Source organism: Meriones unguiculatus, chromosome 12, assembly GCF_030254825.1.
Source record: "Meriones unguiculatus strain TT.TT164.6M chromosome 12, Bangor_MerUng_6.1, whole genome shotgun sequence".
Taxonomy (NCBI): Eukaryota; Metazoa; Chordata; class Mammalia; order Rodentia; family Muridae; genus Meriones; species Meriones unguiculatus.
Window position 1 is genome coordinate 33,041,229 of NC_083360.1, and position 19,705 is coordinate 33,060,933.

Genomic DNA, 19,705 nt, shown 5'->3' on the forward strand with positions numbered 1-19,705 from the left:
GACAGTGTCTTGCACTATGGCCTAGAACAGGCTATATAGGTTAGGCTGGCTTTGAACTCATAGAGATTCACTCACCTCTACCTCCTGAGTGCTGGGATTAAAGGTATGCAGTCCCACACCCAGCTTGGAAACCAGGGCCTTACAGGTGCTTGGACTGAGCTACACTGTCAGCCCTACACGGTTTGCATTTAATCTTATCCACCATCACATTGGTTGCTTTGTCCCTAGGAGCCAAGGCAGTTCTTGGGTCACTTCTCCTTAGTTGTGGGGTGAAGATCCTAGGTGCTTGTTCAGCAGGATGTGGAAGAGAGCTTTTTTGCCTTTCTTAGGTCTTCAACAATATCCTCCAGCACTGTGGCTTGCAGGGGGATGGGACCAGCACTACACCCCAGAAACTCGAGGAGAGGGCACGGTTGACCCCCAGTGACATGCCTCTCTTGGTAAGCTTGCCCTTCTGCCCAGCTTCTTCTGTCTGGGAACCTTTAGCCGAAGCCTGGCTGCCTAGGGCTGAGAGGATCGGCAGTGCTACAGAGTGCAGCAGCTTCTTCCTGCCTCTGACGTCTTCCTTTGATTTAACCTGTGTTTCTACCTGTGCTGTGGGTTAAGAGACTTTTCTGCAGGTTTTGTTTCTCACTGGGAAACCTTTATGGAGCACGAGAAAGAACAAGGCACTGGGATTTGAGAACTGGGTCTGGTCCTCAGTTAGTTCTGTTCAGCAGGCTCACTCCTGGAACCAGCCATTGATTCCATGAGTCTATACTGAGGGATCCCCAGCATTTGCTGGGTCCTGCGCTGAGCCTGGGGGATAAAGCAGCAAGCAGAAACAGGCATGGTGCCCATCTCGTGGCACTTAGAACTTTAATGAAGGTGAAATAGAAAAAGCGAACATTTAAGGAGCGTGGGTGCTGTGCTTATCACTATAGACAGCTGAGATGAGGCAGCTGTGAGCTACCTTCTTGGCATTTGCCATCTGGTGAGAACATATCCATTGAGCAAGTGTTTCAGAAGCATATATGCCAGGAGCTAGGGAGCAAATCCTCTTAGCATTCTGAGCCTCAGTTTTCTTATCTATAGCGTAGAAAGCCCATGAGCTACCCAACCTGCTCCTTCAAGCTGGCATGAAAATCAGCAGAGCAGATGAGCAAGCACCCTGTGTCCTGTGTACCCTCTTCAAAATGTGAGCAAAGGGTGGGCTTGCTGTTCCTCTTGTCACCAGGCTGCGTGATCGCTTGCTGGGCCCAGTGTTGAGATTCAGAGTTCATTTTCCTGCAGCACAGAAGAGAGACTATATCAGACGTACAGGGACTCTGGCTTTGTCAGTTATGATTCAGGCCCTCTGCAGAGCTCTCTGTGGGGCTAGAGAGAATAATACTGTGTCTTTTCTTGACAACAGGAATTAAAGGACATTGTTCTCTACCTGTGTGATACCTCTATCACACTCTGGGCCTTTCTGGATATCTTCCCTTTGGCCAGCCAAACCTTCCAGAAACATGACTTTTGTTACAGGTACAGTGAGTGGGACTTCTGGTTAAAGTATGGGCTTTTATCCATGCATCACTCAAATTCATATTGGTTTGGTCCTTAGAATATACCAGACTGGGGCTGGAGAGATGGCCTAGCGGTTAAGAGTAGCGGCTGATCTTCCTGAGGAGTCAGGTTCAATTCTCAGCACCCACATGACAAGCACCTCACAGCTATCTGTAACTTCAGTTCCAGGGACCCGACACTCTCACTCAAACATACGTGCAGGCAAAACACCAGTGCACATACATTTAAATTAAATAAATCATTAAACCGATCAGTCTTCCAGCCTGGGGACACACAATGAGGAACATAGATAAAACTTGTGTTGAAGGAACCCTCCCCAATTTGGCTAAGAATAGGACAACAAACAAACAAAACTTGCAGCAAGAAGACAGTTTCAAGTCTGCCTTGCTTGTTTTGTATACCTTATCATGGGGCACAGAGTGAGAGTAAGAACTGACAAAAGGGGAAACAGCAGAGGTGTTCCTTCTTTGGTGCAGGGGTGTGCAGGAGGAGGATGACTCCTAAAAACAGCTTTGAGTAAGGAACAGGAAGCCTGGTACACTGGCTGCTCCTGCCTTCCCAGCTCCACAGGAGGCTAAGGCAAGAGGCTCCCTTGAACCTAATCAACATAACTAACCAGCTCTCAGAATCTAAGAGAAGGATCAGAATGTTCAGATTGGAAGGCTGGGTGACAGGAAGGGTGTTGAAGCAGATTGAAATGTACTAAAAGCCTAGAACTGCCAGGTGGTAGTACATGCCTTTAGTCCCAGCACGTGGGAGGCAAAGGCAGGCAGACCTGTGAGTTTGAACCATGGTCTACATCGAGCATTCCAGGGCTACATAAAGAGACCCTGTCTCAGAAAACAAACAAACAACAAACTTGGACTGTTCCAGAGAGAACCAAAGATACATTGGTTGAAGACGCCAGCACAACAGGAAAAGGAGTTGATATTAAAATTAGGGTTCCACTGTTTGATGCCAGATAGAGGCTTTAATCCAGAGAGTCCTAATGAAGACAATGCTAAGATGGAGAAGCGCTCAGAGGACCTATGGAAAGAAGGGAGCCTTTGCCCAGTTAGCATCGTGAGATCTTTCTGTACAGTGAGAAGGTGGAGAGCATGGACTTGGGCATTCCCAGGCTGGTGTGAACGGACCAGCAGCTCATTCATTGCCTGGCAACAAAAAGTGCTGGCCCATTCCCAGTAGCCCATAACTGTTGCTCTTGCTAGGCATCTCTCCCAAGCATTTGCAGCAGCTTCTGGGAGCTGCCCAACTCCATTTACCCACCCATCTATCCATCCATTCTGTCATTTACTCACCCATTCAACAAAACGTTTATCCAGCTCTGACTTGTGCCAGAGATGGCAGCTGGTTCTCGGCCTCCTCTGAGGTCTCCTATGCTTGTGAGAGTCAGACATTGGGGCTGGTCAGCTTCCCGGGGATCATCAGAATAAAGTGCTGACTGGTATTTCGCAGAGAGGAAAGGGTTTAGGATAGCGCTGTAGCTATCCACTTTGTGGGGGAAAGGTATTTTTGTATAATAAAAGACCATGTGGAAATGTAGAAAAGATAGAAAGCCAGAAACTGAAATCACCCTCAGGAATTATACTGCATTCTGCATTTTATACTCTGCCTGTTCTCATTTACTTTAAGCATTTTTCTCATTTTGTCTAAGCATCTCCCCAAATAAGCACAGATGGCTTCTGAGGGAGGGAGTTTTGGGAGAGCAGATTTTTCCTGCAAGACACAGTGGGAGCAGAAGGGTCCCCACCCATCTTGGAGTGTGGGGAAGAAAGAAATGCACTTTAGAAATGACTGCCTTTGACTCACATCTAGCCTGCAGCTGCCCAACCTGTTCCAGCCTGTGCTGCAGGCTAGAAAACCCTTTGCTAGCCACACCTCCACAGATGCACAAGCCCAGTTCCCACAGCTCTGGGTTAGGGTCACACTTACCCAAACACTCACTTGGCTCTCTCAGAGCCGCTTGCTTCACTTTCCTCTCCCATACCCTCATCCAAGTATGCAGTTTCTGCCCTTAAGTCATGAGTCAATAGTACTTCCACTTTGACAGAACTCAAAAAGTGTAAAATAGGGGTTGGAGAGATGGCTCAGCAGATAAGAGCAGGTTCTGCCTCCCAAAGGACAGAGTTAACTTTCCAGCACCCATGTCTGAGGCTCACAACTGCCAGGAACACCAACTTTAGGTCTTGTGGTGTTTGTGGGCACCCTTACACATACGACACGCACAGACAGACACACACACTCAATTTTTAAAAACTTTAAAAATGTAAAATATATGGTGACCTGTCTCCCTCCCTTCGCATGCTAATCTATCACGAGTTTGGGTGGGGTTTTCCAGAGAAATGCAGAATAGGAAAATGTGCATATTATATGCTCTCCTACCTTTGCTTTTGCAGTGATGGCAATGAAACTCAGGGCTTTACAAATGCTCAGCAGGACCTCTCCTGCTGAGCCACACTCCCCTGCCCACCCCCTTTCTAAAACTGAAGCTGAAACTGCAGGAGACAGCTCCTTGTCTTCAGAGTGACTGACAGCACTGTGCACCTGGCATACACCAGAGACAGACTTTTTAATTTTGTGTGCCTTTTTCAGTTGTTTGCTATTTCAAAATAAACAACATTGTACGCACATCACTTCATACCCTTGCGAGCATATTTGAGGGTTCATTCCTAGAAGTGGCAGTGCAGGGACAGATGGTGTGTGCACCTTTAATTCTCACCCAGCTTGCCAAACGACCCTCCACAGAGGTTGCTCTCCTTTCCCCTCCCACCAGCAACACAGCCTGGCAAGAGTCGAGCCAGCTGGGCCAGACTGCCCTCCCTGGCCTCTGCTGCTGCCTCTTCCTTTTGGCTTGGTTGTTCTCTGCTACATGCAGCGCTGCAGTGAGACAGATACTGCAGAAGGCTCGTCAGAGGACGCGCACACGCTGCAGAGCGTCCACATGAATTCAGCACTACACTAGGCACGCAAGTGCATCTCTGACTCCGGGAAACTTAAGATGTTTGGAGGAAGAATTAGATTAGAGAAAAGAAGCAACTGCTGTGTCCCTTATCAGGACAGGTTGTTCCATGTACAGCAAACCTGGCCCCTGGAAGGAAGAATCCTGTGGGTTAGAAAGTACACAGTGAGGAGGTAGGCCTGGATTGCGGCAGGCTTTGAAAGGGACAGGGAGGAGGAAGAGATGCAAGAAGAGAAAGACAGCTGCTCGTCTCAAACTCCTGGGCTCAAGCCATCTTCCTGCCTCGGCCTCCCAAGTAGCTGGAAGTATAGCCGTAGGTAACTGTGCTGAACTCATAATGTATATGCATATACTTTCTTGAGAAAGTTTTAGATTTACTTTCTTTATGTGTGTTTTGCCTGTATGCATGTATGTCCACCATGTGCATACCTATGGAGTTCAGGAGAAAGTATCAGATCTCCTGAAACTGGAGATAACAGATGCTTGTGAGTCACCTTGTGGGTGCTGGGAACCATACCCAGGTCCTCTGGAAGAGCACCAAGTGTTCTTAACTACTGGCCATCTCTCTAGCCCAGTGTGTGTGTGTGTGTGTGTGTGTGTGTGTGTGTGTGTAATCTTAATTGTTTTGCTATTGAGACAGCATCTTGCTGTATAGTCCAAGCTGGCTTCCAACTTGTGATCCTCCTGCCTCAGCCTCCAAAGTGCTAGAATTATTAGCAAGAACCACCACATCTAGCTTATAACTTTATTAAGAGTTGTAGTGTCAAGTGTAGTGGCTAAAGCTTTTAATGTTAGCACTCAAGAGGCAGAAGCAGGAAGATCTTTATGAGTTCAAGTCCAGCCTGGGCTACAGAGAGAGTTCTAGGACAGCCAAAGCTACATAGCAAGACCCTGTTTCACAAAAACAAACAAAAAGTTGTAGAAAGCAGGCTGGAGAGATGGCTTAGTAATCAAGAGTATGTACTGCCCCCAAGAGGTTCTAAGTTTAATTCCCAGCACCCATATCAGGCGCCTCGCAACTAATTCCAGCTGTAGGAGACGGCACCTTCTCCTGGCTTCTGTGGACATTTGTACTCATGTCCACATACCAACCAACAGGCACATACACACATAACTCAAATAAATCTTTTTTTTAAAAGAGTCATAGCTGGGGCTGGAGAGATGGCTCAGTGGTTAAGAGCAACCACATGGCAGCTCACAACTGTCTGTAACACCAATTCCAAAGGATCTGACACCTTCACAATGATGCACATCAAATAAAATTAAATAAGTTATTAGGAAAAAAAGAGTCATAGTTAAGCTAACTGACTTAGTTCATAAAACAGATAAAGAGTTTGATACATGTAAGTCCTGAGCACATTTAGCCTGTTCTGAATAAATACATTGTGTTGACATTGTTATGCAAATTTTGAGCAAGAAGACAGGTAATCTTCTGCCTTTTTCACAAACCCTGTGTAGCCCTCGGGTCACTTTGTTAGAATAGGCATAGTTTCCATAAGGCTGTTGATGGGGCAGCACAGTGCATCATTCTGGGGTAGGTTCAGAGAAGCTGCTTTGTAGCCCCAGAAAATGGTTATGGGATGAACTGCGGGGGGGGGGGGGAGGGGGGGAGGGTAGGATTGACTCAGTAAAGGAAAGTGAGGAGATGAGTTTGACCCCTTCAGAACCCATGTAAAATGTAGGGTGTGATGTTAGTGTTTGTGTGATACCAGTGCTGGGAGGGAGGCAGAGACAGGAAGATCCTGGAGCTGTCAGGCCAGTCAGCCTAACCTTGTTGGTAAGCATCAGACCAATAAAAGATCCTGTGTCTGAGGAGGTGGGCTGCTTTCCTGAGACCAACACCTGAAGCTAACACACACAAGAACACACACATTATGGCTTCGTGGGAGAAAGAAGCAAACCTTTCTGCTCCTTTGGGTTGACTCTCTTTTTCTATCAAAATGTGGTATTTATGAATTAATCTGGCCCTTTACCATGTTTACTTCTGCAGACTAGCTTCCTTTTATGAGATGGCAATTCCTGAAATGGAGTCTGCAATTAAGAAGAGGAGGCTTGAAGACAGCAAGTGAGTCAGACACAAAACCAAGAATCTGTGAGGGAAAGGAAAGCCTGAGCGCAGGCTGCAGTACCCCAGCCACTAGGACCAGGCATCCAAAGGCCGTGGCAGCTGGAGCTCCCAGCCCTGTGCTTAGTGCTCTTCTTCTGCACTGCTTTTTTTTTTTTTTTTTTTTTTTTTTTTTAACTAAGAATTTCATACAGGGCTGGGGACATTGTTCAGCTTAAGAGTGCTGGCTGCTTGTCCAAAGAACCTGAGTTCAATTCCTAGCTCACAACTGTAACTCCAGTTTCAGGGGATCTGACACCCTCACACGCACAAGCAGACAGAACATAAAATAAAAAATAATTCAAAAATAAAAAAGAAAACAATTTCATACAATGTATTTGGACCATATTCACCCCTCCCCCAACTCATCCCTGGTTCACTCCCCCTTTCCTACTTCCCCAACATTAGGCCCTCTTTTTTTTTTTTTTTTCTTTAACATCTAAAGTCAAATCTGTGCTGCTCATATACTCTTAGCTGTGTGGCCTCCCCCTGAAGTATGGTCAGCCTTCCAGAGGCCATTCCTTTAAGAAAACTGACTCTCCCTCTTCCAATAGCCATCAGTTGCTGATAGCTCCTCAGCTAGGGTAGGCCTTTGTGCCCACCTCCCCTTCATACTAGGAGCTGGCCTTTGAGTTTGCACACATCTTGTGCGTTTTGTCACAACTGCTGTAAGTTTATATGTGCAACTGCCCTGCTGTTTTCCAGAAAACACTGTTTTCTTGTGGTCACCCATAGCCTCTGGCTCTTACAGTCTTTCCATCTCTGCAATGGTCCCTGAACCTTGGGAGGGAGGCATTTGATGTAGATGTACCATTTAGGACCTAACATCCAGCCATCTATCATCCTTGGCACATTGACCAGTTAATCTGTGTTATTCACCATCTACTGCACAAGCAGAGATTTAAATATTAATGATACCCTATCTTGCTGCAGGCCTCCTTGTGAGAATTTTCTGAGTCACTCTTGGCTCCTAAGTCCATTAAATCATTGTCCCTCAAATCCTGCAGATAACAGCTGACCCTTGCATGTAAGCTCAGCTGTTGCTATAAGCTCTTGGTAACTGACCTTGCTGTTCCTGACCCTCTGTTTAACTGAGAAGTGTTCTGGAGCCAGCTGGCTACCCAGTATTTGTAGCCTTTTGTCAGGTGCTCCCATCGGTGACCTTTAAGACTACGGGAGCTGTGGGGAGTCACCTGCAACTCCTGAGAAGAAGTTCCCATGGTACCTCTCATCTCTTAAGTCTCCTTCTCTTCTCTCTGGCTATCAAAGGCTGCTGAGTGACATGTGGCAGAGGCTCTCCCATTCCAAGAAGAAGCTAATGGAGGTGTTTCACATCATCCTGAACCAGATCTGCCTCCTTCCCATTCTAGAGAGCAGGTAAGCTCCAAGGAGCGCCTACACATAGCAGGTGCTTCTCATCTCTCCTCCACTCCACCCTTCCTCTCTGCCATATAAAATGGGAAAAACCAGAAAAATGCCTCTCACCAGCTGACAAGACTGCAAAGGGGTAGGGTGAGCATCCAAGGAAACTGCAGGTCATCTTACATTGTATGAGCTCATTTTCCCTATGTCCTGTCCTAGCTGTGACAACATTCAAGGCTTCATCGAAGAATTCCTTCAGATCTTCAGCTCCTTGCTGCAGGAAAAGAGGTGAGTGGGGCTGAGCTAGGAACCAGCTATGGGACAGGCCTGTGTCCCTCTCTCCAGTCCCATGAGACCTTGCACAGTGAAGCTGCTGACATATACATGGTAGCTAGGAAGTCCAGTGACAGTACTGTTGATCCTCTTGACTATCAGAGGAAAAGGGTAGCCATTGGATCATCTATATGGCCAGGCCACTGATGGTAATGCCCAGCCCTGTCTGCCCAGAGCTGCTCAGCTGAGCAGCAGTGCTGGGGTTCCTGAGCCTGTGCTTGGATAGCAGAGATGGGGTGCCTTGCTAGAGGACATTGTCCCTGTGCTTCTAACTCTCACCCTTCTTTCTGTGCTCTGCCCACAGATTCCTCCGGGACTATGACACCTTCTTCCCTGTAGCTGAAGACATCAGCTTGCTGCAGCAGGCTTCATCGGCCTTATATCCTACTATAGCCCACTAGATCAAGGCCTGACTAGGTCAGACATGGCATGCTGGGACCCAGAGGGGCAGAAGGTAACCCCAGAACACTCACATCAAGAAGTCCAACAAGGCCCCAGTTCCTCTCTCTAGAAGTGACAACTGCTCTTGAAACAAGGGAAAGCCTGCTCTCTCTAGGTGTGTTCTGAGGGTCTGGGCCTGTGTGTTCAAGTTGTACTCTAGAAACCTTGAACCCCTTCAAAGGAGATGAGGACAAGTAAGGGAGTTAGGAAGTGTCCCATAAGAAGAAGTAGGACCACACCTCACATAGCAGAGGTCAGGGTGGGCATCAGAGGAAAATATCCAAGCCAAAAATAGAACAAATACAAGGTGACCTGGCCCAAGCTTGTGCTGAAGACAGGAGTTGCTCCCAGGGGTTGGAGGACAGAGAGACTTTGAAAAGATCGTCCAAGGCCGGGTGTGGTTGTGTTGGCGGCAGTGGCGGGAGTGTCTGGTAGGAATGTGGAAGGTGATCTGGGCTTGACCAACATTCAAGGCCCTTGTGTGTGATACATATGAAGAAGTTTGGGCTACATGCCACAGGTGCTGGGGAGCATGAGAGGCTGGGAAGCAGGTGGCATGGGCTGTTTATGCTTTGAAAAGGCTCTGTTTGGCTCTGGGAGGAGAATGGCTGGCCTGGGCCCCTGAGACTGAGATTGCTGCTACAGGACTCCCCGCACAGATCATGTGGGTTTAATATAAAAGAGTGAAGGTGTGGGGGAAACTCGGATTTCTGGTCCAGTGTCCAGAGTGGCAGAAAGGAGAGCTAGGAAGGAACTGGCCTTTGGGCCATTTCTCTTGCTGGGTCAGGTCCAGTCTTGCCGGAGGGAACCCTGTGGGCCCTCAACCTTTACAGAATACCCTCAGCCTGGTGGATAGGAAGTCCAGTACTGTTAATCCTCTTGAATATCAGAGGAAAAGGGTAGCTGTTGGATCATCTAAAAGGCCAGGCCACTGATGGTAATACCCAGCCCTGTCTGCCCAGAGCTGTTCAGCTGAGCAGCAGGTGCTGGGGTTCGAGTCCTGTGTGGCAGGGTTCTGCTCTGCTGTTCCACATGACATGCACCGAGCAGCCCAGAAGGCCTCCGGGAAAAACCTCATGGTTGGATGTAGGGCAGGGACTGAGAGGTCGTGCTACTGCAGAGCTGGGGAAGTGGGTCCTTAACACTGCCTCGTAGGGATGAGACCCGGACCACCTACATCCTACAGGCTGTGGAAAGTGCGTGGGAAGGGGTGGACAGACAGAAAGTCAAGGACACTAAAGATCCATTGAGAGCCAAGGATCCTAGTAATGAAGTCACAGTGACATCAGAGCCAGTGAGTGAAATGGCATCACAGCTGGAGAACTCCGAGGATGAGGAGGTGTGTATTGGGACACCCTGCCCCTGATTCCTTAGCCTTCCTGGCCACCTCTTGAGAAAGGCAAGTGGCCAAGCTCCCTACCTTGTTCCTGCCTTTTGGGAAAAGAGTCCTTTGGGATTGGTAGCATCCAGCACTGGGGCTCCTTGTACTTCCTGGGTACAGAAGAGAGAAGAGCCCTTAAGCCCTTGAACTTGGTCTGTCTGTCTTCCCCTTCCCATTTTGAAACAAGGCATCTTATTCAGGGGTCCAAGCTAACCTTGAACTTATAGCAATCCCCCTGTCTTTACTTTCCACTTCTGGGATTACAAGCATGCACTATCCTGTGCAGCCCTGTTTCCCTCTGTGGAATGGAGAGGTGAAGCTTTTGCTTGTGGGCCCCTTCTGTAGCTCCTCCCACACAGGATGAGGTAGAGCTCCTTTGGTGGCAGCGGAGTGTGGTGCCTGGCCCACCTCCCAGGAATCACGAGGCTCCACCAAACAAGGTAGGAGCCTTGGAACTAGTGCTTCCTCTCCCAGCTTTTCTAAGGTCAGCCAAACCTATATGGAAGGGTCATGCAACCCAGGACTTCTCCCTGTGTGGCATAGGCATGGAGACTACACAGTCTCGGGGCAGGCTGCTCAGTGGTAGCCTGATCTACTACTTGCCAACTGTGTGTGGCATGTCTGCTCCTTTGCATATAGAGATAGGTGCAGGGCCTGCTTCCATGAGGTTGCTGGGGTTCCTGGGACTGCTTTATGGAATACTTGTGAGTCTAGCTGGTCCTCAGTGCCCCATTAGCAAATGCTACTGTCTTCCTGTTAGACCACAGCTCCCTTCTTCCCTGTTTGGTGGCTTCTCTGAACCAGGGAGGTCTTCATCATCTTCATCCTCATCATCATGATTTTCTAGTGCTGGGACTGAACCCAAGCCATTGCTGATGCTGTGTAGGCATTCTACCACTAGTTATATCTCTAGCCCTTTATTGTTTTTATTTTCCCATCTCCTTAAAAGGCATTACATATTGAAGCCACATTGGACAGTATGTGAAATGAAGTCTTCTTACTGAAAAGAATGTTACTGAAGGGGAATGTTTCCACACAGCCTTGCTAGTATTTGCTGTTACCCTTCAAAGTCAGGTACCTTGGTAGAGTTGGGCAAAGGACCTTGATCACTAACACATGACTGTCTATGGAGACCCTCCTGCATACCAGGTACTCTGGGGATAATGCACATCTCTTCATTGAACCCTTTGAAATAGCCCTATGAGATAATGATACTTTGTCCATTTCATAAGGAGGAAGTGGTTCAGAGAGAGAATACACAGTGCTCCAAACCACATAGGCAAGGTTAACTCAGGAAGTCAGAGAGCCCCTCTTCTACAGGGAATATAAAGGCTCAATTTAAGTCACGTGGCAAAAGTCCTACAACTAGGAGAGGCAAGGCCAGGGCCCCTGATAGCAAATCCGTTCTGTTTGGAGACTCTTAGGCTTTTACTTGTTCATCATTTCCTTTGTCATCTGGCTCTCGTTGCAGTGCATGGGTGCAGCAGCTGCCCTGGGCCCTCCTGTGTGTGGTGTGGAGCTAGACTCACTCATCTCCCAAGTGAAGGACCTGCTGCCAGACCTTGGGGAGGGCTTTATCCTGGCCTGCCTGGAGCACTACAGCTATGATTCAGAGCAGGTGATCAACAACATCCTGGAGGACAGGCTGGCCCCTGAGCTCAGCCAGCTGGACCGCAGCCTGGAAAGGTGGGAGACATAGCTGGGAAGAGGCCCTCGAGGCAGGGATCCCCTTACCCTGCCTCCCATTTTTTCCCTAGGCCAGGGACTCAGTTTGCTTCTTTTTCACAGCAGTGTTTTCATCCGTTTGAACTAGTGCCCTCTTCAAAGAAAACAAACGTGGGGGCCCTCAAGGTCCTCAGCACACGGCTGGCTGTCCCTGCAGGGCCTAATAGGAAGACTTACTAAAGTGGTGTGGCAGTGAGTGCTGACACCCCGCCCCCCAGCTCCAGATCCACACCAGCCTTAGCACCGTCCCAGTTTCCCGGCTAGGACAGCTAAAGCCATTCGCTTCCTCTACTCTGGACCTCTTGGTTTTGTTTCACTGCTATCCTGAAAGCCTCAGGAGACAAGCAAGGGCAAGGACACAAGTGGATGCTTCTTCCACAAACAAATGATGAATGAAGGTAGCTTTATGCCTTTGGACCCATTCCTCAGCCTGTTAGTGTTCCAGTTCACAGATGACATTGCTGAGACACAAGGAAGTAGAGTAGGAGCTGAGGGTATAGCTCAGCGGTAGAGCACAGGCTTAGCTTGTGTGAGGTTGCACATTGCATCCCTCATAGCAAAAGCAAGTGCCACTGTCCCCACCCCAAAAAGTAAGAGATAACTTACTTTTTGTAACCTGTAACTTCCTGTCTCATAGGGCCATTGTGGGCATTTAAATGAGGGACAGAGCTTTCATGAAATAGAAAACTGCTATGCATGGTCCACAGGGCATGAGGTTAAGGTGTGGACCTCTGAAGAGCAGGCAGTGCGCTTAACCTCTGAACCATCTCTCCAGCCCCGGCATGGCTTTTAACATGGAGCAAACAATATGATGGGAGGAACACAGTGGGGCGTGGCCAACAGGGCTCTTTCAGTTAATTTCTATGCTATGGCCCCCAGACAAGTGAAGCCGGACCCTACACCCCTGTTGACATCTCGTCACAACGTGTTCCAGAACGATGAGTTTGATGTGTTCAGCAGGGACTCAGTGGACCTGAGCCGAGTGCACAAGGGCAGGAGGTGAGTGTCAGGACATGGGGCTCTGCACTCCAGTTGTGGCGGTAAGGAGGGAAAGCAGAGGCCATTTTGACAGAACTAGCCATGGGTCTTCCGCTTGCAGAGCTCCACCCTCTTTCTCAGGTTATTTTTACTTTATGTGTATGAATGCTTTCCTTGCATGTATGTGGCATAGAGGCACCTAGAAAAGTGCCTGGAACTGGAATTAAAGGCAATTTTGAGCTACCATGTGTGTGTTGGGAATCAAACCTGGTCCTCTACAAGAGCAACAAGTGCTCTCAACTGCTGAGCTGTCTCTTCAAGCCCCTGAGGGGACCTTCTGAGGCCTGACCTTATGCACTGCCAGCCCACAAGAGCAGGTTCTTTAGCACTGTGCTTTAGGGCCAGCCGTGGGGGGCAGCTGTTAGTAACTCTTACTCGTTAGTGGTAGAGGCCTGAAGGCCAAATCTGTCCCCGCATCCCTCCTGTGTGGACTGTTGGCTCTATGGGTGGAAAGCTAGACAGTCCTTCCTAGAAGCCATGTTTTGACTAATTTGATTTGTCTCCAGGCTGTGACAAAAAAAGAAAATTAAGTCGTGTGAGTAAGTTTTTCCAAAGATGAAAGAATTCTGTTTCAAGGCTTTCTTTTATTTTTAGTTTGTCTTCCTACTTTCTCAGCATTGAAAACTCCATTCGTGACCTATTCATTCATTCAACAAATATTTGCCTGGTGCTTATCACCCTGGATTAATTTAGTCCTGGAGCTGTAGCGGGGAGTAAAGCAGACAATGCCTACACCCATGTGAAATTTGCATTATTCAGCTCATAAACAGACATGATGTCTTGGGCTCCTGCTCGGGATGTCAGCCTAGACAGGAAGGTTCTTCTGGGAAAGTGACAGAGAGCTAAAGGATGTGTCATGTGGCTCTGCAAAGCAGGGAGGAAACTTGCTGAGTGAGCCACAGGAACAATGGCTTCAGGGTCAGTGTGAGCGTGGTAATGGTTCCATGAGCTCATGGCTTTCACGTTTGATATAAAGGTTTCCCAAGTTGGGCACGGAAGCTCTTGCCTCTAATTCAAATACTCAAGAGCCTGGGGAGATTTTCATAACTGTATAGTGAGTTCCATCCCAGTCCAAGTGAGAACCTGTATCAGAAATAAAGTACTGGGCTTTGGGATGGTTTTCCCCAGGAAGAAACTGAAATCAGTGGTGATGGCAGAAAGAATGGGGGTGAGGAGAGTTAATCTGCTCCAAAGTTCTGTGGTCGCATTGATTCCTAGAACCCAGAAATCCAGGAGCTCTCAAATGCAGCCTGTCCTGTCCCTGTCATGATGGTGCAGCCAAGAGGGTCCAGAAAGGGAGGCGACTGTCAGTCTTATGGCCTGTTCTGCTAAGAGCCCCAGAGCAGAAATATCAGCTGCTGCTTCAGTTAGAATCCAGGGATGTTCCCTGTCAGTCCTGTGGCCTGGGGCTGTGTGCTGCCTGAAGCTTGTATAGGAGGGTTCAGCCGGCACAGGGCAACTCTGAAGCCATCTGGCCAGCTGGACAGAAAGCCCTGGCACACTGCTTAGTCACTCAAATTGCGACATCCTTGGATCCCAGGCACAGTTGGGGTCCTGTTGGTGGCTGCTGTAAGGAGGGTCAAACAGGGTACCCCCAGGCCAGCAGAAGGCATAGGGAGCCTGACTGGTAGGGTCCTCCACAGAGCTTAGCATCTCTGGGTACAGGTTTTCCTCTTGATATGCATCTGTAGATTCACCTAGGTCACTCCTCATGCCCACCTGCTTGTAGGTCATTTATGAGCATTTCCAATGGGCTGCTCTCAGCTGTCAGGGACATCAGAAGGGCTGAGCAGCCAGGTGTCCTGAAAGCTATGTTTTAATTCTGTGGCCCTCTGGGAGCCTACAGAGACTGGATGACCAGTGTTTACCAATCCCACCATGCTGGGCAGCCCAGGGGCAAGGATTGTACAGAGGCAAAACCTTCACTCATGTGTTCAGTATTTATCCACTCAGCAAATATTTATTAAGTGCTTTACTAGCATGAGATCCTTTGTGAGACCAGGAAAACAAGGTGCCCACAAAGGGCAGAGACCATGGGAAAGACAGATCGTCAGATAAGCAGGTGCACCCGGAGTTCAGCCGGGACACCTGTCCTAGTTAGGGCAAAGTGGAAGGGCCCTCCTTCAGGTGGCAGGTGGAGTAACACAAAGCTCACACCTGTGTACATACACATTGAATCTGATGAACACACTGGGCAGCTTTGGTAATGAGTTTTGGCTCGTCTCCTGTGTGATCAACAGAACTGGCCAGCTCTGGGCCTCTAATGTGGAGTGCAGGAGTGGACTATCAGGGCCTGTGTGTCTGAGCTGGGGCCAGCTCACATAATCCCAGCACATGGGAGGCTTTAGAGAGTGAGACCAGCCTGGGCTACATTGTGAGATCCTGTTTCAAAATAAATTTAAAAAGAAGAGGAGGAGGTATCACAGGCAGCAATACTGTGCATACAGCACATACTGTATATTCAAGGAGGCTGTGTATACAACATGTGGTCCTCTAGGTCTTTTGAACTGTTCTGTAGGACCCTGGAAGATAGCAAGAGTTCCCCTCAACAAAGGTTCTGTGGCTAGATATGCCTGCCTCTTGGGGAATCAGCGTAGACTAGCATGTAAGACTGAAACAGAAGAAACAGAATTCATTTTGTTAAGCCTAGCAAATGCTGGTCCGTATCGGTATCCTTTATGTCTTGTTTGTTTTCTGTTTGAGACAGTCTAGAGCTCCAGGTAGCTGTCAACTGACAAAGTAGCCACAGGTGACCCTGCACTAATTTTCTTCCTGCCTCTGTGTCAAGCCCTGGGATGGCGCCTGTGCACAGTACACCACTATGCTTGTGTACATCAGCCCATTTAACCTCAGGGCACTGCTGGCGCGAGCGCCTAAGCAGGAACTAAGGCCTTTTCTGTTTGGTTTGGTTTGAGATAGGGCCTTACTGTGTAGCTCTGGCTGGCCTGGAACTCACAGAAATCCTCCTGTCTCTGCTGCCTTAATGGTGGCCTTATCCACTCCATTTTGTTGTTGCTATTTAGTTACAGCTGGTTGGAAGCTGCCATGTGAGTTGGGATTGCACCTGGGTCCCTTACAAGAGCAGCCGTGCTCTTAAGAACTGAGCCACCTCTCCAGTCCTGGTAGTGCCAGCAGGCAGTGCCACCACAGTGTTCGTGGGACTCTGATTTAATGATGGTAGAGACTCGACGTGACCATACAGCATAGCAAATGTAGCAAACCCAAATCAGGAGACCTGAACTTCTTTCAGAAGCTATGTGACTCTCGGCAGCTTTCTCTGCCTTTCTGAGTCCCATCACTTCCTCACCTAAAAAATGGGGTGTTTGTTGTCTCTGCAGGCCACTAAGGACCTGTTTGAACTGGGTCGTATAGAACAGGGTTGAGGGGCTGGAGAGATGGCTCAGTGGTTAAGAGCACTGTCTGCTCTTCCAGAGGTCCTGAGTTCAATTCCCAACAACCACATGGTGGCTTACAACCATCTATACCCTCAACTGCTCTCGTCTAGTATGCAGGTGCACATGCAGATAGAGCACTAATGTAAATGCATAAAATAAATAAATAATAAAATCTTTAAAAAAAATTCTCTAAAAAAAAAAAAAAAAAAAAACAGGGTTGAGTGGATGAGGTGAGGAAAGGACCAGTACCAGGAGAGCTGCCATGTTCCTGGGCTTACTGCCGCTTTGTAGGAAGATTCCAAAGACAGTCTTTGAATCCCCTGTTGCCTGTTTCTAGAGTAGAGTGAAGGCCTGGCTTAGGATGGACCTTTCCCAGCTGCTTGTGCTTGGCTCCAAATCCAGTCAAAAAAGCAAAGTGCAGTGCCCTAGACAGACTTCCCAGGCCTCTGGCTCTGCTGCCAGACCTCTCCCAGGGCCCAGGTTGGGTCCATAGAGGGTGGCTTCTCCATCTGACCCTGTAAAGAGCCACAGAACTAGAGACTACCCAGCATACAAGAACTACCTCACTGGCCAGAACCTGGGATGAGAGAAATCAGGGGCTGCCAGGCGATGGTGACACCTTCCGTTCTTCGGCAGCCCAGAAGCTGGCATTTCAGGAAGCGTGGCTGAGACCATGAGTGTGTCTTCACCAATCTGGATAAGCTTGGATGCTGGAAAAGATTCCTGGATTGGTCTTTTTGTTTGTTTGTTTGTTTTGTTTCAGTTGTTTTATTTAAGCCAAAGACTCATGTAGCCTAAGCTGGCCTCCAGCTCACTTCCTTTCAAGTGCTAGGATCATAGGCATGCATCACCATACTCGGTTTTGGTTTGCTCTTTTGAGATAGGGGTCTCTCTAGCCCAGGCTGACATTTAACTCTTGGCAGTTTTCCTGCCTCAGCCTCTATAATTCTAGCATTATAGGGGTGAGCCACTGTAGCCAGCTAAGCTTCCTGTTTACCTAAAGTTTCTCTCCAATCTAAATTAAATACAGCATCCTTTCTGTCCCACTGTGGGGCTGCTAGTGCAAATACCCTCTTCCTCCAGACCCATTCTGGCCCAAGAGTCAGGGCTCAGTTCTGTCTTCTGTCTCTCTGTCAGTAGTAGACCCAGCTCAATTCAGCATATTTGTGACTTTCACCCCCAAACTCCACTATAAGTGTAGAGACATACCTGACCTGTTTCTGACTCTCCTTCCTGCTCAGCCTTAGAACGCTGCCGAGCACATAGTAGGCCCTTAATAAAGATTGTCACAGGACAGCAAAGGCTTACCGACCACACTGAGCCTACAGTTCCAACCTGTCCCAGGCTTCCAGACAGCCCTACAGACTGATGCCTGCCACCCGCCAAGACCCCAGTTTTTAGAAGGTCTGTGCAGAATCTGCATGGGTCTATGTCTCTTTATTTTATTTATTTATTTTTTTGGTTGGCCCTTCTCCTCACACCTTCCAGAGACCAGATCTCATTGCTAAGCTGGATTTCTTGCTTGACATCTCTAATTGATTTTCCCCTGCAGGGCCAAAAATCACATTCCACAGGCCTGTGTATGTGGCTGACAAGCCAAGTTTCTCCATGGGTTTGCAAAGCCATGATCAAGAGGCCTGAGGCCCAGTTGACACTGATGTACAGTTCAGCGTGAGCCAGGTGTAGCCCTTCCCCCTTCACTGCACCCATCTGGCCTCGCTTATGGCACAACTGATGGCAATTAGACTACCAGACTTTCCTCCTCCCACGGTTGTCTTCCATGGAAGCTGGCACTGTAGAACAGATAGGAGCTGCTATAGTAAAAGGGGTGAGAGGAAGAATCCAGACCCCCTCTTGCCTTAGCCGAGAGTCTTGAGGCTTTCCGGGGATTAGTACAAAAGCTGCGTGTGGCTCAGCGTAGTCCGGGGTGTAAAAGAAGTGAACCCAGTACCTATCTGGGCCTTTTGCCCTCTACAGTCTTCCAAACCTGACGGTGTCCTCCCTCTCTCCCTGCTGTCCCTGGCTCCAGGAAGGAGGAGAACGTGAGGAGCCTGGTGAATGACAAGCGGGCTGTGGTGTCGCAGCGGCAGCGCTACCAGAAGTACAGCGTGGTGGTGGAAGAGGTAGGTTGCCCAGCCTGGGCCTCCGCTGGGCCTGGGAACTGCAGCAGCCCCTCAGGCCTCTCTCACCCACAAGTCTGCTGTTGCAGGTCCCACTGCAGCCCGGAGAGTACCAGGTCGATGACTATGAGGATGAGTATGATGACACGTACGACGGTAACCAGGTGGGCGCCAACGATGCAGACTCCGATGATGAGCTCATCAGCCGCAGGTGAGCTGTCAGGCTGACACCAGCGTAGAGCACGGATGACCAGAGCGCGGCACAGCCGGGCTTCACCACCCCCCCGCTGCACCCCACCCCCCTGCTCCTTCACCTCAGCCCTCACTAAATCAGGAAGCATTTATTTGGTCTTAGCAGGTCATTTTGCTTGTTTTTCCCTAAACACAGAACATTTTCTCAGCAGAATCTTGTAGAGATTCCCATATTGCAGATCAAAGCAGGGCTTCCCTGATGAACAAAAAGACTGGAGATCCCCAGGGCCTCAGCCCAGCTATCCCCTGCTCTCTATACATCAGACTGTGGGTCCTTTCTTTAAAGAAGCTGGGGACCAAAGCAAAGCCTGCTTGAAAAAGCCTGTGGGTACCCTGGCTTCCTGGGCAGTGCTTCCCAGTCTTCTCCCTGAGGCAGGAGGCTACTCTCCAAGGGGAGCCTGTCTTTGATCTCACTTTGTCTTCCAACCCTCAGGCCCTTCACCATCCCTCAGGTGCTGAGAACCAAAGTGCCTGGAGAAGGGCAGGAGGAGGAATATGATGAAGAGGAGGAGGCTGAAGAGGAGGCCCCCAAGGTATGTCCTGGGCAGGTGGCAGATAAAAGAAATGCAGTCTGAAGAGCAAATTGGAAGCTCTGTGCTTCCCATCTCTCCCTGCCTCAGATCCTGGAGTGGCAAACACAGGGAGTCAACACAGCTTCTGGTTTGGGGAGGGTCCTTTTAAGTACAGACTGCTTGGAGAGCTGCTGGCTTTGATCCTGCCTCCATTGCTCAGGGGGTTCTCGGGAGCCAGATTAAAGGCTGGTTCTGTGAACAGCTGAGTTCATTATGTGTCATGGTCTAGGAGAAGGAAGGGTAGCCTAGATAGCAGTTCTTAAAAACCAGAAAAGACCTGGAGCCCAGAGGCTCTGGAGCCCAGAAGGTCTGAAAACTCAGTTTTAGCAGCTAAACTTTTTCTTGGGCTTAAATCTTAACTCGAAACTCAGCATTTTTTAACAGAGGAAGTAACCTTGCTCCAGTTGAGGGCAGTAGCTGGGCACTCTGAAGTCCCTAGCACCCCAGCAGGGGACAGAGTCAGATGTTTCTAGAG

The 19,705-nt window shown here is 48.9% G+C and overlaps 1 protein-coding gene across 4 annotated transcripts in view; it reads left to right on the forward strand.

Annotated features, from left to right (window-relative positions):
* Positions 1 to 19,705, forward strand: part of Ascc2 (activating signal cointegrator 1 complex subunit 2) — a 43,482-nt gene that overhangs the window by 21,304 nt on the left and 2,473 nt on the right. For all 4 annotated transcript variants that reach the window (XM_060365575.1, XM_021632728.2, XM_060365574.1 and 1 more), the window contains 12 exons: positions 330 to 440; positions 1,394 to 1,506; positions 6,498 to 6,572; positions 7,881 to 7,988; positions 8,193 to 8,261; positions 8,611 to 8,685; positions 9,903 to 10,086; positions 11,600 to 11,814; positions 12,733 to 12,852; positions 18,316 to 18,409; positions 18,496 to 18,617; positions 19,092 to 19,191. In XM_060365575.1, the coding sequence (XP_060221558.1) occupies positions 330 to 440; positions 1,394 to 1,506; positions 6,498 to 6,572; positions 7,881 to 7,988; positions 8,193 to 8,261; positions 8,611 to 8,685; positions 9,903 to 10,086; positions 11,600 to 11,814; positions 12,733 to 12,852; positions 18,316 to 18,409; positions 18,496 to 18,617; positions 19,092 to 19,191 (1,386 nt within the window). The remainder of the gene's footprint in view (positions 1 to 329; positions 441 to 1,393; positions 1,507 to 6,497; positions 6,573 to 7,880; positions 7,989 to 8,192; positions 8,262 to 8,610; positions 8,686 to 9,902; positions 10,087 to 11,599; positions 11,815 to 12,732; positions 12,853 to 18,315; positions 18,410 to 18,495; positions 18,618 to 19,091; positions 19,192 to 19,705) is intronic.